Consider the following 23,146-nt stretch of genomic DNA (forward strand, 5'->3'; position numbering starts at 1 on the left):
TTCCTGAAACAATGACCACTTCTTAGAATAAACTGCAGCCAGCACAACTAAAATTTAGGGAGAATCACAGTAACACTGAGGAAGTAGGAATCTAGACAAAATGTCTGCTTTTCACTTGGGGTTAAAAATATAGGAAATAGCAAATTAATAAAACAAAACAAAAAAGAGAGAGTACCCAAACAGGTCATACCTTTATTATTATTATTATTATTATTATTATTATTATTATTATTATTATTATTATTATAGTATTGTCCAGAGCTCTTTTGAACCCATAAGGCTCTCTTTATTTCATTCTCTTGTACTAAATTCCTGCTCTAGTAGCTCCCAAGAAAAAAGATCATGGGAAAAATATAGGAGTACTTATATACTATCGAATACCACTCCTAGTCTAGAGAAGGGGAACTAAGACCAAGGAAAATCCCTGACTTGTTCAAGATTGCTCAGGGAACTGCAGCAGAGCTGAGAAATGAAGTCTGCTCTCACAGGAGCCAATTCAGTGCCACAGTCATGAGACTTCCTATCCTCATCCCAGCCTTGCTCTTTCTGTGCTTAAAAACTGGGGAGAAAGAGGAAGGAAACAACTGATGTTAGTGGGAAAGGTCTGAAAGGAAAAGCTTTGTGGATCTTTTACAGCACTTCCACTAACTAAATTGAACTACATAATCATGGTTGAGGAGACTTGTTTGACAAAAAATGAAGAGTTACTGCAGCCAAACAGCACTGCATGGGTGCCTGTTTTTCTAGAGTGCAATACTGTCTAGTGCTGTAGCAGGCAAAATGGAGGCAAGCATGGGGGTTTCTGGATGTGACTGCCAAAGCCCCAAACTGGTACCCCAGTCCTGGAACAGAAGAGACTGCTCTGCAGTGGGAGCTGCAGTCCTACAAACCTCCTTTCCTGCCAGAGTCTATACTTTGAGGCTAAAAAGAACAATTCTGGAGGAGAAGTTTGCATTACTGATGCTGTTTGCTGCACAATTTCCAGAGTTGCCTATCAAATATTTTTCCTGAGTGCTAAAAATTTGTGGAATCAGTGTAGCAGGCTGTAAGAATAGTATCAGTTTACATCAGGTTTGAATTTAGCTTGATGCAGTTGACAAGGATAGCCTAGGAGAGCAGCACTCCAAACTTGCCTGGCATTTCAAACCAGTAGAAACCAGGCTAACAAGATTCTGATGTCTTTACTGACTTCTGGCTTCCCTGCAGCTACGAATTTGCAAGCAGACTCACCAAACAGGCACTCCTTGGGCCCTCCACCCAATAACCACTGGGGGAGGAAAAACTGAGAGCTCTACTATTCCTTGATGAACAAAATCAGCCCTTTTTTTTTCCTTGCTCTGTGGATGTTTTTGTATAAAAACTCCTTTGAGTTCTGACCCCTGCGGTTCAAATAACCACCCATGCTCATTTCTTCCTTAACAAGTGTCTCATACACAACCCGCAAATCTGGAAATAGAAGTGGATGTCACTATTTTTTTCCCCAAGAGCAGCACAGGTGTTCTCCGCCCCAGGGACACTGAGCTTGTCTGCTTACTAACCAGTCTGTCTTGAAAAACTTCAACCAAGACATCTGCTAACCTCTCTTCGTGTATCCCGGTATTACTAAACCCCTCTGCTTTCAGCAAGGCATTATGCCCAGGACATTATTTCCCATACCACATACTTGACTAAACCATTTCATCATAGACTAAACTTCCTAAACCCGTCTTAATTTTTAGAGGCTGTGACATTTCTGGACAAAGTTTAAGCTTTATGTTTTATATTCTTTCCATGACTAGAAGGTTTCACACGGTCCAAACAGAAGAGAACAAACAAAAAGAAACACAGACCCACAATTCCCGTGTGCAACTCTGTAAAACAGGAAAGAGCACTGGTCAGGCTCCTGAGGGTCTTCTCATGTACTTACACAGTACACTGCTATCTTGTGTTTTGAGACTACGTCCTGTGATTTGCACCTAGTCCTGTGTGGGTAGTCATATACTCCCCCTCTCGTAGGGAAAGCAGTGTTTTGGTTTTAATTATTCACCTACCTTCCAAGGATAAACCTGGAAAACCACGGCTACTTAGTGACAATTTCACTTATATCTTCTAAGCAGAAATAGGGAATGGCGTGGCATCAGAGGCAACAAAGGCAGGATTATTATTATAATCAGCAGGAAATAGGAAAGGGGGCTTCCCTTAGAGACAGGAGTTCTTGTTAGTATATAGAAATATGTCAATGACGTCAGAAGAGCAAAATGAGTTTTATACCTGTTACTTCTCAGGATGTTCTCAAAATCTTCAAGCAGGGATGTACTTTCACCATTGCATGTGCACTAATTTAAGGAAAAGAATAAAAATAAGGTCAGCTTTTGGTTTAATTAGTTTTAAGCGCTTATAATGAAAACCAGAAGGGCTTGTAGATTTCCACTTCTGTATGCTTTAAAAATTAGGTTAACTCTCCCTATACAGATGAGAGTGTTTGTATGTGTTTATAGATGTATATGTATATATGTATGTACATATACATATATGTAGAATAGCTTCAGACAAGGAACAGTTTAACATCTTATAGCTCATAGCTGTATCTACTACATGAGACCTAGGGGCTGAAGCATGGAATGCAATGGGATAGGGCTGGACTACTCTGAGATACATGGACCAAACAAATATATCCATGAGCAGAGACGGAGTTATTAATGACATACAAGAAAGCACATTATTTTAATCATGATTTTTGACTCATAAGGAGGAATCAGTAAACAGCACAAAAGATAAATCATGCTGGCAGCAGAAAAATATGTAGCTATTTAGTGTTACTCATTAAGTGTATATTGATATATACCAGTTAATTAAGACAGAGTAGCTGCTATAAACACTCAATTTTTCATGCAGAGGGAATTGTGTGAAGACATATCTGTTTCTGTCATATGTAAGTAGCCATTTATAGGATACACTCATTTTGTATCTATGTTTACACACGTATACTTACTTCTACCCATAGAAGGTCCCACAATGCCAGACTTAATTCTGGAAACATTTTTATATCTAGCAAGGCCATTTGAGTCATTTTTAGCTGTTTTAAATATACTGGTTTCTCTCTCCAAGCCCCGTTTGGTTGGTCTTATGGTGTCTAGTGCACATGACTCTGGAAGCTATATTAAACAAATCCAATGTATTTATTTTTAGCCTCTAAAGTGTTTCTAAAACAGGTTCTCTGTAACATATGTGCAAGACATAAAGGTTTTATTGTCACAAGCGTGTAATGAACTGCATAATTCTCTCTTGGTTTGCTTGCTATAAATAAGGTACCATCACTAAATCATGGCAACAAAACCATTCTGTTCCACTTTTCACCTGAAAGATTACCTCAAAATCTGGGTGGTTGTAGTTTGATTCTGTTAGGACTGGTGGTAGAATTCAATCTTATTTACAAAATAACTATTTGTTTTCTGGAAACACATAGGGTCAAATAATTCAATATTCCTTCAGCTAACATTCCCAAACTTATTGTCTACTTTTCTCTGGCTTCTGCTATCCTCTTCGGTCTGTCTCTCACTTTCTGGTCAGTCTGTTCCTGTGCTCCTCCTGGTTTCTCCACCCCCATGCTTTAATCAAATAATACTTTGGCCTTGCACCTAAATAGTTCAAATTCTTTTGTGAAATGTCATGTACCTTTGCTTTGGACAGGGACATGTGCTTAACTATCTCTGGCAGCCATCTGAAAGAAAGAGTTGGGATTGTTAACAGTTCCAAGGAGGGTTATCCCAACCAGTAACTATGAAAACATAAATATATGCATAGCCATGCAGCTCAGGGCCCTGATGGCTTTAGCTGTGGCTGGTTAGGGTATTACCATGCCGAGCTACCTATGCGTCCTTCTGCTGGAAGTTAGTTCCCTTGGAGCAGGGGTGGCTCAACAGGCCACGTGAGAGTGCCTCACTCGCACCAGTTTAAAGTCTGTGGATTAGCTTCAACCACTGATGAGGCTAAATGAATTCATAGCTACATCTGCTGAGAGCTAAATCTGCCAGAGCCTAGGGCTGAGTCTGTGGGTGTTACTATTCCCCTGACTCAGACAGAAATATCTCCCAATGCAAATGCAGGCCTGAGCCTGTGTGGAGCCCCAGTGCCTTCGGTGGGGCCCACCCGCATGTGGCACTCCTTAAGGGATTGGCACCCACGTGAGCGAGAATGGCAGCGGATGAGTAAGGCTTGCTGCTGGATTTTGGACTGTGCCCCATCCCCGTTTTAGCCTCATTATGATGCACAGTGAAACAGTCTAGAGATGACATTCCACTCCTCTTAAAACAGAGGAAAAGAGGAAAAAAATCGATGTCTAATACAAGAGCAAGGATTTAATGGGGGACTGATGGCGGTGGGAGGCAGAGAGTTGTTTTCAGTTTGCAGAAGTCTTTCAAAATAATTAAAACATTTCAGAAAGACACCAATATGATGTAGCAAAATAAGCATCTGCATGTATACTCAGACTGTATTTAAAGAACAAATATTAAGGAAGCAATGTTCACTCTGAGGGGGGGAAGACTGTCCTAAAAGAGCTCCGTCTGGTTCATCAAATGGACATGAAAGCTGCGTCTGTACATTCAATGTGCAAAACCTTCCAGATGAGGTCATTAATAAGGCTTTACATGTGAACATGTAAAAAAGAAGAAAAGATGATATGGCCTTCTGATCTTCTACAGCATAAAAACCCTACAGCCAAGACGATAAATTCTGATTGAGGCCAAAACTTTTCATTGAGCTATACGTAATTTAAAAGGGCATCCAGTCTTCATGTCAGGATTTAAGGTCATGGCAAAACTAACACACCACTAGGTAATTCATTGTAGGGGTTCATTGCCCTCTGGGTTAAAAGCACCTGCCTTCCTTCTGGTCTGACACAATCCTGGCGTATTTTGTGTGGTCACTCAGACACATGAATACTCTTATCTTGTATTCCTGCGCTGGAGGTAGGAATACGTTAGACAATCAGATAAAGGCAATTCATCCTCTGTGACTGTACGTCCCTATATATATAACCATACAGTCAAGTTGTACTCATACTTGCTAGTTCCTGTTTCAAAACATGCCTGCATTGCGTAGCTGGAGACTTCAGTCTCTAGTACTAATGAAGCAATCTTCATTACCTTTCCAGACTAGGCAGCAGCATTGTAGAGCACTGGCAAATGAAGCATTTTTCATTTCAAAATCATTAGGGATAAACTAAGCATATACTACACACAGTACTTACAACTTTCCAATCAGACAACAGACTTCACCTTATTTTTAAAACAGATGATTGCCCAGGTCGGCAAACTACCAGGGGCAGCAAAAGGTCTGTGATCCAGCCGCTGTGCTGATCAGAAAACCGCTGCTGAAGAGGGGTCAGGGTGCGTGGAGCAGGTGGCTCTGCTCAGCAGCAGGGACACCGCTGGCTGCCCTCCTGTTTCAGCAGCAGCCCAGACAGCCAGCCTGGCTTTGCGGGGCTGCCAGCCCCAGCAGCTCCCCTGCTGCCGGTGGCACCCCGGCTGGCGCCAGCATCCAGCCACACGGCCTGCCTCTGCCGCGGCTTGTGCGGCTGCGCCCACCTGGCACGTCGCGGGCTGAGCAAACAGGGAGAGGCGATCAGCCACCGCTCTCGCTCCGGGCACACTCGGACCAAATCTCTGGGCCCAGACTAAACCCGTTCAAAATACATGCAGGCCTCCAGAGCCGCAATCTCAGCTTCCAGGGTGCAGCTCCTGCTAGTAAAAACATTGTTATCGTTCATGAGATATAGCTGATTAAAAGGAGTTGCTCTTTCGACCCACCCAATACCCTTTGAATTCCTGTCAGCCCATTCTCTTTGTACAGCCTGGACCAGCAGCCACTGGCTGGCATCCCCAGCCAGACCATGCCTTGAAGTAGATTCGGTCACACCCTCTCAGGAGCAGCAGTGGGTCCCTGGTTCCCCCACACACCCATGTGTCCAGGCCCACATTAACATCCCCAAGTTCTCGTACTACAACAATTTTTTGTTATTTACTGGTAAATTACTTTTTTTTTTTTTTTTTTAACATTGGCAAATAACATTTCTGTACAGTCAGATTCCTGGAGGCTGAGTTATGTGTGAGTCAAAATGCATATCTCTAATGTTGCTACATGTGCGTTACTTGCTGCTTTTTTACTGTTGTCATCTGTCTTTGCTCTGCATCCTTTTCCTCTACAGACTGCTACTTTGGTCTTCTTGAACTATGGGCAGAAAGTTTGCTTGCAAAGAAAAGCCAGGTAGGTGGTGACGCTGCAGCTAGACGTGCTCTCACGAGAGCATGTGAATGTACCCGGGATGGGTTATTCCTGTTGCAAGACCTGACACTCAGCTACCTGTGACTATCAGAGGCAAATACCTTCTTCAAAAATTAACTACAAGCATTCAGACAGGGATGGTTGTAGTCCACACCTGCTTGAATCATTCATTCTCTGCCACTGAATAGCTTGACAGATACCAGAATAATATAATACTACATTTGATTATATCCTTGAAACTCATGCCTCACTCCTAAAGCAATTACAAGCCAGGACTTTTTGATTGACATATCAGTAAATGGCTTCTAAATAATTTCTTAGAGTATCAATTTTGTAATTGGAAGGACTGCCTTCATAAATACATTCTCTTCTTGAATTCTTCATTAAAGAAAGTAAAAATATACACATTTTGTACAGCCATGGCAATAAACAAATCTCCCCTCACCTCTGTGCCCCTCCTAGAAATCAAGGAAGTCTTTCCCTCCTCCACTGCTGCGTTCACTTCTGGCCAAACGTCTTGTTTGTGAGGGACTGTTTGGAAGCCTGACAGTAAGCCAGCTGTTCAGGACAGGCCTTCTTCATTCCTCTGATAGCCAAAAAAAAAAAAAAAAAAATGGTATTTTGACAGAGATAACTATGCTGGTTTGACAGTGCTACTAATGTCTTTGGGTAGCCCAGCTGAGGGAGTTTCATTTAGTCCCACAGAAAGGTCCTTTTCTGGCAGGAGCGCTCTCTCCACGCCCTTTGAAGCATATGGGAACTTTGATATAGAGGTTGTTACAGATCCATGTCCTTGAGCAGGTGATGGAAGAAAAGTGAATGAAAAATAAGTGGTTGTTACCATTTAAGGTTAGGAGAGATTCCATGTGCAGTATTAGTTGTGGTCCAGTTAACTGAAATGTTTCCATTACAGTTGCAAGGATCAGGCCTTTGAGGCGTCAGTTTTGGGACAGGAAGAAGCACAGTCAGAAGGGCAAGGGAAAAGAAATAGCCTCTTCTTTCTTTTCAAGCTCTTCCCAACAGCAGCTGTTTTTATTTCGCTGTTCTACTGAGCCACAGCAACAGAAACAGACTTAGTGAATCTCTGTACCTCAGAGTAATTTACAAACCAAACTTAACACCACAACCAACAAACGGGCCCTTCATACACTTCCAGTAACACTGGAAACAGTCCCAGAGCAACCACCAGCTCCAAACCATTCCAAAGTCTTTGAAACTGGGGCTTTGAATTGAAATTATGATCCAAATTTAGCAGCTAAGAGGTGCATGCTGTGGTTCAGGTTGTGAAAGGAAAAAGCAGACTTTCTCATCTGTGGAGCCAGGAAACAGAACAACTCAGGCCCAGTGCAGGAGTTCAGATTGTGGCCTGTTCTTTGTAAGGATAAAACACGGGGCCCTCCATAATTATGGAAAGCAGGGGATTTGCAGATTATATCCCAATTTACCACCTGGAGTGGCCCTGGGGGCAAGAAAGAAAAAAGAGTGTGGCATACATGGGTTCACGGAGATTGCAGAAGAGCCAAAACAGAAGCTGAGATGGTATACAAGATATATTCTGGAGTACCTTGTACGTTGGATATTTTGTAATGTTATAAACCTGTGATATATAGAACTTATCAAAACAAAAATTGCTGATCTATAGCACAAGTTTATGCCCTTCTCTCAGTGAACTGTAAATCTTATATTCATATTTCCTATACAGCATCTCTTTCTACTATTTATGTTAGCCCCAGCAGTCACAAAATTGTGTATGTACTTAGAAAGGCTTCAGTAGCTGTAAGAAGTCAACAAGAGGCAGCCAGCAACGAATGCTTAATTAATCAGTTCATATTTTACCCACTCTTGGAAAGGTCCACCTGCAGTTTTGCTGCTGTAGAGGTCTGTCTCCTACAAATGCCTGGGAGTGCTGGCAGAGGCAGCACCGACGCAGTGCGCAGCAGGACCCCTGCGCGGACGTCCGCGTGTCACTGAGGGGGAACGCTGGCATATGAGGGCAGCTTTGGCAAATAAAATCAAGTCTGCATGCTCTCCGTTGCTGCCTTCTCTTTTCTCTTCTGCCTCCACGGTGCTTAAGGATGTTTCTTCACTTCACCGTACTGCAGGAGTGAGTATTAATAAGTGTTAGGAAGCCACCTAGCCCTGTAAAAGGCATTCCTGCTTCTGTTACAGTGAAGTGGTACAAAGAAAGCACACGGCTTAACACAGCTATCTTTTCAGGTTTTACTTGATATTCCAAAACATTTTCACCCTCAAAACCAAGAACATGGCCATTACTGGAAGCCGCTCTAAACTGACTAGTGATCTGCTGTTCCCAAGAGGTCAAAGGGTGTGGTCATCAATGGAACAAATACAGTCATTTTTCCACTGACTTCTGAAGTGCCACGATGTGTCATGACAAGATGAACATGTAAAAGCAAAGTTCAGGACATTAGAATAAGGCTTGTAAGGTGTGGGATGGTCTCCTTCCTCACAATGATCTCAGAAAAAAATCCTGGAAAGTCCCCATTACCCTAAATAGATGCAGCACTGCAAACTCTGGCCTAACTAGAAGTTTTTCCTCTCTTTTCCTGATGTGTTCTGTTTGTAGGTCTCCAGCTCTAACTGAGGTAAAGCTGATGGAGCTGTGGACGTTACCTGTCTTTGGCTGCTCTGCTGCTGATCCATCCTCTCGGTTGCTATAGAGACGAGCTCTGGAAGCCATGGATGGTCTCGGGGGAGAAGCCTCCAGCAGGCTTTCTGCCGGTGGGCACCAGCAGGCTGCTTCCCAGCAGGTGCTGACAGAGCTGCGTTCGGTCTCTGACGGTGAGGAGGAGTCGGAAGGTGCTAACCCGGCCACCCAAGAGGGGAACTCGCACACACATTACATTGCCATTCAGAGAAATTCCAGGTACTATCGGTCCATGAGGCTGCCGAGCAGATCGAAGAGAAAGACTACGAGAGAGGCAATGCATGGGGGGCATGCTGCAGGTGAGTACCACCCCAAACAACATCACGCTTCCTTCTGCAGTGAGATCAGAGCCGTAGGAGCCAGGGAGGTTAGAAAAGGGACAGGGAAAATAGAGAGTGGACTCAGTGGTCAGCACGCTACAGAACACCCCTGACTGGCAGGTTGGCAGGTTGGCATCCCTCTGTGCCAACCTGCTTTGCTCAGCCTGGAAATGCAAAACGGTTGGGTGGTTAAACAAGCTTCATGGTGGAGAATCTAAACAAATCTGCGACTCTGCTCTGCCGTCCCCCTGCTCTCTCAGGGAGCAATAACTCAAACAGGGAAAGAAGCCGTCAGAAGAGTAGGAACTTCTTCAGAATACAGAAAGGATATGTTCAAAAAGTGGGATCTGTGCAAGTAATTGTATGGCAAGCTGAGCGGCATATGGAGGAAATAGCCAGCAAAGGCAAAGCAGCACACAAAGGGGCCAAGCCTGCAGAAATTGCGAAGAGGGGAGCAAGACTTCTGTGAAAACTGATGCCACCACGCATTGAAGACAGCTCTAAGCAACACTTGAGCTCCCTTTGAGCCAGGAGGCTGAAATAACAGAAATACTACCCAGAACATGCATGCATTGAGGCATGGCTTGAGTATAAGTTGAAGAAGTTGGCTAAAAGGCTTTATCTGAGTACGAAGAGTACAGAGCATGACTGCAAGGCTAGACTTTCACTGAGCTGGCACACTGTCTGAGCAGCTGTCTGTGAAAGAAACAAGAGAAAGACAGGAGAAGCTGCAGAGAGAGCCAGGAAAGGAGCTATCTCAACACGCTCAGAAGCGCTGGAAACCAGGCTGCAAGAAAAAACTTAGCGTGGTTCTAATTCAAATCTTAGATGAGCAAGACCTGGAACTGTGAACACAGAAAATGCACTCTGCTTGATCTCTTAGGTATTCAGAGAAACTGAATTTTATAACAGTCCTTGTAAATAAAAGGGGGTGCAGTGAAGATACCTAGTCTATCTTCAGATTATAATCTAACAAACAACCCACTGGACTCTGAACTTTGGCTAGCTGCATGAGTCAAAACGACCTAACAATATTCCTGACGTTTGAGTGCTATGCAAGCCACCAAAGGCTATTACTTTGTTATGCAGTAGTAATAAAGCACACCACGTCAGCTCCTGAAAGCAAACCCAGGTCTCTAAGAAAACAAAGAACAGACATCCTCCACCCCAAAATAAAAAAGGCCTGGGAAATGTCCCCAAGAAAATAGGTGTCTCCTGCCTGCCTCGCCAAGGGAGCCATGCTATTTCAGCAGTATAAAGGCTCATTCAGCCTTGTGGCATGGACAGAAGGAAAGTTCCCTCCCTTCTCCAAGTTTCCAAGCAGACAGCAGCAGAGCAAAGAGCTCCTGTTTAATATTCTGTTACTGTTGTCAATGAGGTTTGTGGATAAACGGAGCGCTGCTGATGCCAGAGCAGACCTGCCCTCCACCCTGCCAATGCAGCAGCAGGACCAGAGCAGAGCCGTCCTCTCCCTGCTTTCCCAGAGCGCTGCTGCAAGGGGAGCAGAGAGGAGACCTGCCCTCCCTCCTGACTGCCGAGCATCACGACATCCAGCGGCTGCTGAGGAGGCCCTCTTCCCTCCCAGCAGCAGGTGCCACTGCAGCAGGACCAGCACAGAAGGACGCAGCTTCTTCGTGCATCTGCAGCGTCGCAGCATTGGGACAACAGCCAGGAGGACATCCCTTCTGTCTAGCCAGTGTCATTGAGGAAGGACAAGCTAGAAGAAAGGCTTCTCTCTTAGCAGCTCACTAGAGCATCCACAGCAGCGGACCTGCGCTTCTCTCCTGCACGCTCCCTCTCGGTGTTACCACTGCTGAAAACGGATCTGTTCCAAACAGGGCTTTTTCTTCCGTATCTGCAACTGTTCAGCAGGACACACTGGGAACGTTTCTTTTCTCCAGTCCACACAACAGGACCTGGGCTCTGAGCAATAGCCCTTTCTCCACTATGACTGTAGCAAGTCCAGCTTTTAAATTCAGCTAGTATTGTGTAAGCAGCCTTCACCCTCTGCTCCACTGACTCCATCCCCTCTCCCAGAAACTGGACAGCGGGGGCTTTTACACCAGCCTCATTTGTAGCAGGAACTTCTTCTGACAGCATTTGCTGACGTGCATGGAAACAAGGGATGGGTGAGCTCTTTTATCTTGACTTCAAACCCATTTGAACAGCAGCTATCCAAGAGTTTGACTCAATCTCAAATGTTAACCTGTTCTCTTTTTGCCTAGGAATTGAGTGGAGGGGAGGAGAGGGGAAGGAAAGAAGAAAAAAAGAGAGGGAAAGGTACAGGGGAAAATACAGGGTAGGATACCAAAGGAGAGAAATAAAGACTCAGGAAATGAGAACACAAAAAATACTTTAAAAGCATATAAATCCAGCAGAGAGAAAGGCTTTTATAAAGGCTCCCTTTGCACCAGACTAGCTTTGGCTTATAGCCTAGGAGTTGTGAAGTATAATAGATGCTTTCCTTTAATTGGAAAAAGAGTCTACGTTTTTTTAAGCAATCTCTTCTGACAGGAGTCTCAAATGCTTAAACTATTCAAAAGGCAAAGAGAATAACTCAAGCTAGCATTTCGTAAGCCCTTGGCACTTTTTTAGGAAGTTTAAAAGGTCTGGATTTCATCCCTTCAATCTGAAAATCCATAGCACTGATTCAAAGGGTGTGTCAGAAACCAGCTTCATTTAGTGTTGACCTGCCTGTGCCGTCACCAGTTTGAAATGCAAACAGAATTATGACTTAGACCAAAATATTTCTAATAAAAACCAACAAGGCCATTTATCAGCAGGCCTCAAACAACAGGAGGTTTCATTTGAAAAGTGAGATGCATCCCCTCCTGCCAAGTACTGCAGTAGTAAGCCATGGACTTCACACAACTTTGGCTCCTTGTGAAAAGACTGGAGGTTCATCTGAGGGAAAGTGGAGAAGCAATTAAAAGTAAAGCTCCTGTCTCACCCAAATCTAGCCTTGATTTATCCAGTAAACTGAACTTCTACTGTGTGCCTGAAAGCAGAGCAGTAATGAAGCCCTGACTCGGGAAACAAATATTAGCATGTACTGGCACACACAGTTAAACCTTTCCTCCTTAAATTGCACCAAAAATCACTGCTGTGGGGGCCCGAGTTAGAGAGCCACTTGCAAACAGGAGAACTGGTAGAGTACATCTACCTTCCCCTCTTCTTGCTTGTGTTTGCAGCTGTGGCAAGGCTGTGCAATCATGCAGTATGCAAGCTAATGATATTTAAATCTTGCTTGAAAATCCAAACTAAAATGTAGCTTTGTGTCTGTGGTCTTCCCGTTGCCTTTGGTGTAACCAAACCTCCACCGACAGTACCAGTGAAGATGGCCCTTAGGAACACAATGATTTTAACATCCTCTTGGCTTTCTCTCATGTCACAGGGTCACTCAGAAACAATGAGCCAGTCAAAGAGCCCCTGAATATGGATGTTTTGTCTCACAAGGGATCGCCATCTTCAGTAGACTCTGATAAGACATCTTTAGAAGAACTGTTGATCCAAAGGTAAGGAGTACACACGTAGGGTATTCACTGTGCTTCTGCAGAAGAACACAGAGTGGTGTAAGAGCAAAAGTTCTTGGTTTTGAAGAACAGCTGGACTAAGCTGTAGCTGCTAATCCATGCCTTCTCACCCTGACTTGTAGCGCAGTTTTCAGTCTTGGTGATCTATATCATATAGTACTGGGTTTGTGGTAAAAAGGATCTTAGCAGCACGCACTTGGAGAAAAAAGTGAAGGAGAAGTGAGGGATAACATGTATACAGCGGGGAAGGCTGCAAAAAGGGGAATGTGATGTAGGATAACCCAGAGCAAAGAGGGCAGGCTACCTTAAGAATCTTGTTGAGAAAATAACAAGAGCCTGCAAGCATTTCCTTACGGAACAGCCCAATGTAAGGATGACCCCATTCGCAGCACTCCCAGAGGGCTCTCCTGAAGCTTGTTATACAACCCCATGCAGAAAACAGGTTTTTGTATCTACAGAAGTAGCTACAAAGATGTTTTCTAAAGCATTTTGATATTGTGTTTGCTGTTTACTTTCAAGAAGTGGTGGCCAAAGGAGGTCTTCAGTGAGGCCTAAATCCCTCGGTGACCGAGGTTCAGCGAAAGGCCCCGATCCCATAACCAACATAGTGCAGGGCCAGGGGAGCCTGATGGACTCCACGCCGAAAGCAAATGGCAGGCAGGTCCAAACACGACTGACAAATAGGTGCAGGATTTGCATACAGAGTGAAAATCTCATCTGCCTTGTCTTAGAGGTGCTATGTCTCGCGGTGCTATGGCTGCTCTGTACACAGACAAGAAGTTTACCCACACTCCTGCTCTCTTGCCCACTGCAGCCAGGCAGAGAGATAAGCAGCTACCTAGCCTTACATTTTCTAATACCTCAGTCATGTATTCTCCCCAAATCCCTCTCCAGTTCCTTATCACTTGTGTGTATAACTGTGAGGTGGTCCCTACCTGTACAACAGAAAACCAAGCCGAAAGCACTGAACACTTGCCCTCTAAGGGTGTGGGCATTATACTGCACCGTGTGGTTCTAGGGGCTGAACCCAGCTGTGTTGGTATAACGCACAAAGAGGACTCCAGTGAAAAAATCAGCCAAACTGACAAGTTGGATTTAAATAAATTAATTGCCCTGGCTGAAATTGATTGCCCTTTGGCATTAAACTGAGCATATGAAACTAGACAGTTACAGTCTGCTGAGATGTCATAGCCATCTGTCTTCCTCTCCTTGCGGCATAATCATCGCTGTCAGTCTCTGACATCCTGACACTGCGACTTAGGCAGCTCTGAAACACACACATTCTGGTTCCCCCTGGAGCTGGAAACAATGAGCCTGCGCTGGGAGTCAGTCTTTATCAAAGAGGCTGCTGTGTGCAGAGCTTGACAGGTCAGTACAAGTTCTAAGTCATGTGTCTGCTAAAAGCGCTGCTGAGTGGCATCGCCTCGTGCAGCTGAGCAGAGAAATTTGACAGAGAATGAAACCAGAGTTCCAGCTCAAACTGAGCCCATGTTCTCCTTCTCCTTTCTCTGAAAGATCGGCTGTAATTTTTAAGAGAGCCACTAGAAATTTGCATTGTGAAAAGCCTGCAGGACCCTTAGGATATTGCCATTATTTGCAATAACCACTGCCCTTCCCCTTCTACAGGGGAAATCAGTCCATTGTGCAGGTAAGACATCCAAAACGTTACCACTGATCTCAAGAAATGCATTTAATCTCTCCCAGAACAACAACAAAAAAGTACCTCTCAGCAGAGAGTTCTTCTGAAAGCAGAAGAGAGTTCTGCAGAAAGGAGAGTATGGGCACCTCTGAGCAGAACCTGGGGTTCTCAGCAGCGAATCACTGCAGGGATGAGGGCAGGTGGGGCATCGCTGCCGCGTCTCTTCACATTCAGCAGCATCTCTACAGCAACTGGATAAATGCGAGGGCTGGGCAGGCACAATCCCTTCTCCTAGCATGAAGGCAGCCAGCAGGTCTGGCACAAATGTGTTCACAGACAGGGACGTCACTTCACATGCGCCCGTGCTACATAATTTAGGACAGGAAGTGAACACAACTGGGGAACATAGTAAATGGCACAGGAAAAGGAGTATTTCTCGGAATTGAACTCAGATGGGATATGGACTTTAACACTCTGAATAAGGAGGAGCACTACAGACTCCTTCAAACCCACCAGTGACTTGAGTCTAGGTGTCATTCCAAGCTGTGAGAATAGCAGAGCAGTTCGTTGATCTCAGACAATGAAAACCAAAGCCTGCAGTTTTTCAAGCTGGCCTCTAACATTGCTGGTGCTCCAAAATCTGCCATGCACCCTCCACAAAATACTTATTAAAAGCACTTTTACACCTACCTGTTCTCAAATGACTTTTTTCCCATGACCTTTCTCCTGTGCGGCCCCCAGCTCCCCCTAAGCTCTCTAGAGTTCTCCACAAGATCCTGTGGCTCCCTCCCAGTCTTCCACATAGCACAAACACCCAAACCTCGAGTGCGATGAGCCACTTCCAACTACTCGGCTAACTTGCTCTGCACATTTCAGTGCTGAGCTTCTAGCACAACTTCCGTTCTTCAGCATAACCAAAGCCAAAGGCCTGGAGGGAACTAAATTCAACAAAAGCTGTTCGTTCCCACTGTGATCAGTCCTTCCAGCTTTGTAGCAGCAACAATTGTGCAGATTGAGATCACAGAAAAACATCCACCCAGGGTGTCCATCCACAACTGTCAGCCTCAGCTGAAGGCAGCTCCCACAGAGAGCAGCCAATCATTCATTTCAAACCCGAGAAAGGAGATCCACCAATCGCTATCTGCCCTATATTATCAGCCAACAGGATGCTGACTTCGCTTCATTTCTAATACAACACAGACATTTTAGCAGCAGGATTATATTATTTACCTACCATTTCCCTCTGTCAGATGGAGAGTCAGATGCTAGAAATGATACATATTCATTATGGGCCAGTAGATACACTAGAGAAGAAACTCAATGTGAAATTTCATGTTGCAAAGCTCACTGCAAGGTCACTGATTTAACAGTGCAGAGCAATCTGCTTCTTTAGGCTGGTTATGAAACCTCCAATGCAGAGAAATAAGGATCATCTAAAATCAGTGGATTATGTTTGATCTGAGCTAATAGAATAGATGCACTACGACGGTGAATACAAGCAGTCACCTTCAGCAGAGAGAGGGAGTCTATCGTGATTGAATTCATGCAAACACATATATCAGAAAGAAACACTGTCTATGTAAAATAGAGTAGCACTGAAAGACGTTTGTGTAAATTTGGGTTAGCTTCCCACAGCACAGCACTATTTGTCCTGGGCAGCAGAGGGCACTGCTTATATAGCCTGATTTAACCAGAAAGCCTCTAGAGAGGCTGAGACCTAAGGTCTTACACCATACTCGAGGAGTTACCTCCTGCTTATGAAATAAATTTCTGATGGTCACCTCGTCCCTATGATGCCAATGGGGCTTCAGCTTGCAAGTGGTGAAGTCAGGAATAGCTGGGGCAAATGTGTGTTGCCCAAACCTTTATATATTTTGTCACCCCACAACATTTTTTTCTCTCTTAGATAGATAAATAATTCTTTTCATACCCCTCTTTCTGTACAACCTAAATCTTAAAAAGCCTAAGAACAACAGTATCGGGGGGTGGGGAGGGAATTTTAAAAACTGAACAGTCTTCTGTGAAAAACAGTCCCTGTAGATATTAAAACATCAGTGTCAAAATCTCAGGTTTCACAGAACCATACAGAACAGCAAGCAGCAACATATACAATTCTACTGAAGCATCCTTCCAGCCTGCAGCCAGTGGCGAGCCTCATCCCAGCCTGCCCACCTATCCCACCCAGTCTCTGCTCCTCAGGTGTTTCAGCCCAGTCACGGTCTCATTGTGCAGCAACGTCAAGGCTCTGCCCTCCAGCTCTCCCAGTCTGATCCACTTCATCTGGGCATACCCTGGCCCTCTGGTCCTTAACCAGTCTCATTGCTTCTCTCCTTTTCTATCAACTTCAACTCGTAATTCTCCACCCGATTTCCTCAGTCTACTGCTTCCCCGATGCGTTATTCCCCTCTCCTCCCTCCTGCATCTTGTATCTCAGTGTCCTGCTGTTCCCCAGGCTCTTCAACCTTTGGCTCCTCACACAACCTTAGTCTCTCATCCCTCCTCCTTCTTTCGGTGCTGCATTTTACAGCCCTCTCCAATTCACCATTTCCTAAAGCACCCAGCTGTGAGCAGTTCCTCTCTTCATAGCACTATCCTGGTCCAGAAGCAGACTCTTCTCTCTACATGCTTGGGTCCTCCTCCCTCTGCTTTTCCATCAACTAGTTTCCTCGTTGTGCTGCCTGGACCCAGTGTGAGGATCACTGAGGATACAGGAGAAACGGCCTTTATTCACAGTGCCTAGCACTGTACCAGGCCATTTCTACAGCTGCAGTATCAGAAATGCATTTCTCAGCCCTGGACAGGGCACGCGTTTTCTCCATGGGCAGCAGCTCAGGGGATTTTAGATGCTAAAATCTAAGTCTCCAGTTTGTGTGTATTGCACAGAGCGCAAAACGGCCTACAATTTCCATGGATTTTCACAGGTCAGGCAAAGATGAAGCCCTGGCAAACCCAAATTTCAACCTATATTTCAAAGCTTCTCCAAGGATAAAACAACAGGTTTCCAGTTTTCTTTTAATAGGCATCCAACAGTAGTTTCCTAAGCCTAAGAAATTGCTGAGCCTTTTTTAAAATAAAATATAAGCAGTCTATGACAGACAGTCAACAAGTAAGTAGTCCTAACGATAATTAGCATCAAAACGTTAGAAGCACCTAAATGTAAAGATCCTGTAATAGGAAGTTCTGAACATTTTTAGTTATCAGTAAGACTGCCATCCCCAATAGATTTAATTAAGGTATTTTGGTGAAAACTTAAAGGAGGTTCAGGAGAAGAGATGTGCCTTTGGCCTTTACAATCTAAAAATATTAGGGATTAGGAGTTTCACTTATCTCCCAGTAAAATGTCAAAAAAAGGGGAAATAAAATTGCATTGAGACACCCGTTGTCAAAAACACTACTAAAAAAACACACATGAGCAGAAAGAACCTGAATGAACCTGAAGTATGAAAATATACTTGTCTAGGTATAACATTATTCAAATGTATTACTAACTTCACACTTCCCTGCAAATTTGGTTAGCTCAGATTAAAACAGGGCTTCTTACCTCATCTTGTGGCCTTTCTTGGTGTGAAACTCCCACTGACTAGAAGGGTTCGGGGAATTTTTCATGAATAAGATCTGCTGGCCTGCATCTTCTGTTTTTAGTTTCTGAAAGAGGAGGTCTAATTTCTGAAAACAGCATTAGGAGAACATTAAAAATATGCATTTCAACGTATTTGAAAACAAGCTCTTTGCATACCTAAGGATTGCTTTTGAATTTAGATAGACATAAGAAAATTCAATTGAAATGGTTAATCATTTTTCAAAATACCTGGAACATGAATGTACAGGCCAAGATTGGAAATTCATCCCCCAAGCATAACTTAAGTGAGGTAATTATATAAATAAACTAATTATAAACTCATACCAATTTTCACATTTTTAATGCAGCCATGGACGAGGTCAGCCAATATTTAAAATCTTTTCCAGCAGCACTACAGCAAAGCTGGAAACAGTCTGCAACCCCACAATCCCCCCTCTTCCCTTCCAGAGTATATGCAAGCTCAAATCCACTCTCCTTCACCCACTGGGAACTGAACTGTGGCCATGCTCCACGTCACCAGAGCATGACCGTCGTTAAGAGGCCATGAGGATAGTTCCCAGTGCCTGCATGTTTTGGGAACTTAAGAATTCCTGAGAGAAAACTGGGCTGTAGTTTGTCATGGTTTTGCAATACTTCTGTCACCAACAAGAGCACAGCACATGCAGGACCGCTCGTGTGGTGCTGGGGTAGGATTTTTAACTATTTGCTTTAATGTATGTTGTTCAAACAGTCAGATTCTTTCTCTCCCCCTACAACTATCCAGGGAATTTTAGTACAAAATACAAGGATTTTGGTCAGAAAGCCAAAATCATCATGAGATTTTACTGATTTTGATGATACGGGGGAAAGCTTTTTAGGTTACAGAACAAATTCATTGTTGATACAGTGAGAAAGACAAGAAAACCTCCTCCTATCTCCTACCTGGATGGTTAAGATCTGGTGGAGAGGGGACTTCTGCCTAAGCCAGCAGTTTCACAAGCAGCTTAAGACGATCCAAGGTGGCACAGCCACCGTCCTGACGTGCATCTGCACATCTGCCACCTCCGCTGCGTTGGCACTTGCATTGAGCTGACCCTGTAGTGAGACAATTCACTGGTCACACACACACACAAAGCTAGTTCTAAGAAAAAAAAATAATCTTCCACCGGTTTAGGTGACCAAACCAGCTCACCAAGAATGAGATGAGCATGAGCTCTGGCATAAAAGTGAAGGCAGAAATCTGCCTCAGAGAGTCAAGTGAAGAGTGGAATTGAGCAGGTAGATCAGCCTAAATTGCACTGGCAATTGTGGAAGAAGAGAGGGAGATAGTCCATTATTAACTGACTTAAAGTGGTATCTGACGACCAGGGGATTCCCCTGGAAGGGATGGTCAGGTTCAAGTACCTGTCCCAGTGACCAGAGACAGCAGAGCAGCTCCAGGAGCAGAGACTGATCCGCCCTGGACAGGCAGTAGCAAGTGGCATGTGAAGGAGTGACACAGCAGTGACTCCGACTTGGATCTCCCACACCCAGGATGAACATACCAGCCTCCAGACCTCTGTGAGGGAATCACTTGTTTGCTTTCCTTCATTTTTCATGACAAATTTGGAAAGCTTTCTGTTTTGTCCCCAAACAGAAAAGCAAGCTTTAGAAAATCTCAGTAATGTTTGCAGGACAAAAATATCTCCTTCTCGCTAAGTATCTTTTTTTTTTTTTTCACTCCAGTCCCAGAGCGCTGGGAGCACTCCATCACCTCACTTGGGAGAAAAAGTATTTCTCAGGCACTTGTTCACTTTATGGATGGTCTCTGTACATCAACATGAAGTATGAGGCTGTGCTATGAGCCTGGAGAGAAAGAAATAGCAAGATTTTTGAAAGACCACATTACAATTAAGAAAGAAAAGTTCTAAAGGAAGGAAAAGTAGTCTATTAGTCATTGCTACACAGCGGAACAGATTTCAGATACAAAAATACAAGCTGTGTCTTCCCATGGCCACAGGGGGCATTTCACTCTCAGCTGGTATTCTCACCTCCCCATAGCTTCCAACATTTTTATTATCATTATTACTTTTAGTGACATTTTCCAGGTTTTCATCTAGACCAAAGGTGAAATTGTTTTGGAAAATCTGAAGAAAAAAGCAAGACAGGCAGGATCAAGTTACTTAACAGTTATGGGATCCTGAGAAGATGCTTTCTATTTCTGAATGTTTTTCATACTGTGACCCAGATGCTTTTTCTAAAAAGAAATTCCAATTTGTAATAGACTTAACTGTTGAGAGTGAAGCTGTGTGAGGGGTTAGAAGTTGTTAGCCTCTTAATGCATATTTCTGAAACTTTTTTTTTTTAGTAGATACAGCCTAAAGTTATATTTAGATATGTATTCATTCTAGCAGTGTCGGTAAGAGCTTATGCACTGAATTCTCTTTGCATACTTGGAAGAACTCACTGCTCTTGGTCCTTCTCTTCAGCAAACAGCATCTCTACATTTCCAACATTCAAAATAACAAAGGTGCTCAGTACCACTAATGTCCTTCCTCCCCTCTTCGAAGAAAGAAGCTTTTCAGCATCCCACCCACTTACGAAAACCCCTGACAACATTCCTTGTCAGCAAGCCACCAAAACGTCAATCATTTTCCAGAGTTTCAGATAGTCTCTCCTCACTTATCCCTTCGACAGGGTTTTGGCTGCCTCCTCCGTCATCTGCCTCTCCATACCACCCAGCCCTGGTGTTTACTGGCTGATAACCCACTTTCATACCATACTGACCCAACCGCCACACACCTCCCCCCGTCTGTCACCCTGTCCTCCTCCTCTCTAAGTGGCAAAGCAGGCTCCAGCGCCCACCCTCACGCTGACGAGACCCCACATTTTCCCATCAGTGGTCTGGTCTTTCTGACCTCCCAGTCCAGGGCTGGACTGAAAGTCTAATCTGAACCCTCAGTTCCCTCACAGACATTTCCAGCTGTTTTTCTCTCCCGTTCTGCCTCTAAACAACTTAGGGACTGAGCTCTTCTAGTGTGCTAGGTCGAGATCTAGTTCATGTAAGCCGAGGGAGTTTTTCTGAATGTATAGTCATGTGCTGGCTAGAAGCTATCCTGATATATCGTTTAGCAAATGCAATATAAAAACGATAAAAGCAAAACCATTTTACATATACAGACTGACGCAGGGATTTTATGTTGTTGCATAAATTACAGTAGTACGTACAGAATAGAGCATGTTTATTTATGCAACGGGGAGAAAGTGAATGTGAGGAATAGCCGAGCATTTTCTGACTGTTAACTCCTCAATCGCAGTGTGGTGCAGATGACGTTTTTTGCTGGGGGTTACTAACGCGCAGGGAAGAGCTGCACCCAACATGTCCATGAGCACACAAACCGATCCGCGGGTGTAACCGCACTGTGGAGCTCAAGAGGATTTATCCCTGAGGCAGAAAAACAATTACCTGAACGAAGACAGAGACAGATCATTGAGTACTGAGATACTTACTGCCTAAACGAGAAAATATATCCTCATGGAAGTAGCGACGCTAAGGAAAGGGAGACGGGGGAAATGACCGAGCGGGTGCAAAACCCTGCGGGAAGACGCGAGGAGGATAATGGTCAATCCTGGGGGGTAACCAGGGGTGCAGCTCCGGCAGGAGGGATTAGGCTGAGTTTCTGAGTTACGTTCCTTCCTCCATCTCGGGGTTTCATTCCCGGAGAAGAAATGCACCATATGCACCAGCTCTGGAAGCAGTTCAGGAAAGCCCCCCTCGCCCACCCCCTCTTTTCCCTCGAAGCCGCCGCCAGGCGCACATAGGCGGAGAGGCGCAGGGGCTTGGGGGAGAGAGAGGTCAGTGCCAGGCAGGGCCCCCTCGGGTGCGGGGTGGTCGCGCTTGGAGGAGAGGGGCTGGGGCAGGGGGTCTGAGGGGTCTGTGGGGTGTGGGGGTGCCTGCCGGGGAGGGAGGGAGGGATGGAGAAGGGGCTTCCCTGCTTCTGAGGAAGGAGCCTCTCTGCAGGAGAGCGGGGGGGGGATGGAGGTAGGGGTGCCTGCGAAGGTGGGGGGTCCCCGGGGCAGGGACTGTTGCCTTTTGGGGGGGCCCTCGGGGAGGAGGCAGTCAGCCTCCCGGCGGAGGAGGGACCTGCGCGGGAGCGGAGCTGGGGGCCGGGGCCGGGGAGGTCTCTGCGGGCGGGGGGCCGGGCGCCTCGGGGCGGCTGGGCGCGGGGGGCTGCGGGCGGCTCTGAGGGGCAGTGCGCGGGGGGGGGCAGCGCGGGGGCTCTGGGGGGGCTTCGAAGGCGTTTTGGAGGCTCCGGGAGGGTCCGCAGGGGGTGCGCTGAGGTACGCGGGGGGCTGCGGGGGTCGGGCGGTATCTCTGAGGGGCTCCGGAGGGGCCGCAGGGGGCTCTGAGGGAGCCGGGTGTGGGGAACCCGACGGGCTCCGCAGGGGCGAGGGGAGCCCTGAGGGGTCTCGGCAGGGACCCGGGGAAGGCTGAGGGGGTTCTGCGAGGCTTTGGCGGGGCTCGGGAGGGATTTGGGAACGCTGAGAGCGGCCGCGAGAGGCGGGGGGGGGGGCTCTGGAGGGGCTTGGGGAAGCCCGACGGGGGGCTCCGAGGGGAGGCGGGGGGGAGAACGGGGCGGGGGGCCTGAGGGGATTTTGGAGAGGGAGCCTCTGGGGACGCCCGGGGGTAGGCTCTAAGGGGGTCTGAAGGGATGGGGGGCAGGCTCCGAGGGGATTTGGGGGAAGAGCCCCGGGGAACGCTTGGGGGGGGGCTCTGAGGAGAGGCTCCGAGGGCTCTCCGCGGGGGCAGCTGAGGGGGTCAGAGGAGAGGCCGCCGGGGGCTCGGGCGCTGAGAGGCCGCCGGGGGGCTGCGGGGGCGCCCCGGGGGCGGCCGCAGCTCCCCTCTCCGTGCCGCGCAGGCTGCTGCCTTCCTACCCCCGTTACCGTGGCAACCGCCCGGGCTCCCCCAGCCCCGCGCCGCCGCCGCCGGAGCCGCTCGGCAGCCGCCTGCCGCCGTCGGCCATGGAGCTGCTGGCCGCGGCGCTCAGCGCCGCCTGCGCCCTCGACCAGGACGACTCCGGCAGGTGAGCGAGGGGAGGGAGGCGGGGAGAGAGGGCACGGCGGGGGGCTCGGAGGGGCCGCCCCCCCCCTCCAGCCGCCCCGCCTGAGGCTGCCCCGCGTCCC

General features: G+C 46.2%; 2 protein-coding genes across 9 annotated transcripts in view; one reads left to right on the plus strand and one right to left on the minus strand.

Annotated features, from left to right (window-relative positions):
• NEU2 (neuraminidase 2) overlaps positions 1-21,607 on the minus strand; it is a 37,000-nt gene extending 15,393 nt beyond the window's left edge. The window contains exons 1-4 of one of the 4 annotated variants that reach the window (XM_048063159.2): positions 21,473-21,607; positions 18,926-19,078; positions 17,966-18,069; positions 2,251-2,315 (exon numbers count right to left, since the gene is read on the minus strand). Coding sequence is in view for 2 of the 4 variants with exons in the window: in XM_067002653.1 (XP_066858754.1) it covers positions 17,966-18,030 (65 nt within the window). In the remaining 2 variants the exon portion in view is untranslated. Of the gene's footprint in view, positions 1-2,250; positions 2,316-17,965; positions 18,091-18,925; positions 19,079-21,472 lie in introns of all 4 variants that reach the window. The other 3 variants (XM_013188072.3, XM_067002653.1, XM_067002652.1) reach the window with 3 other exon arrangements.
• Positions 8,964-23,146, plus strand: part of NGEF (neuronal guanine nucleotide exchange factor) — a 40,566-nt gene continuing 26,383 nt past the window's right edge. Inside the window, exons 1-3 of one of the 5 annotated variants that reach the window (XM_067002642.1) lie at positions 8,964-9,231; positions 12,647-12,767; positions 22,882-23,046. In XM_067002642.1, coding sequence (XP_066858743.1) covers positions 8,964-9,231; positions 12,647-12,767; positions 22,882-23,046 — 554 coding nt within the window. The other 4 variants (XM_067002643.1, XM_067002644.1, XM_067002646.1 and 1 more) reach the window with 4 other exon arrangements.

The sequence above is a fragment of the Anser cygnoides genome, chromosome 9 (assembly GCF_040182565.1).
Source record: "Anser cygnoides isolate HZ-2024a breed goose chromosome 9, Taihu_goose_T2T_genome, whole genome shotgun sequence".
Taxonomy (NCBI): Eukaryota; Metazoa; Chordata; class Aves; order Anseriformes; family Anatidae; genus Anser; species Anser cygnoides.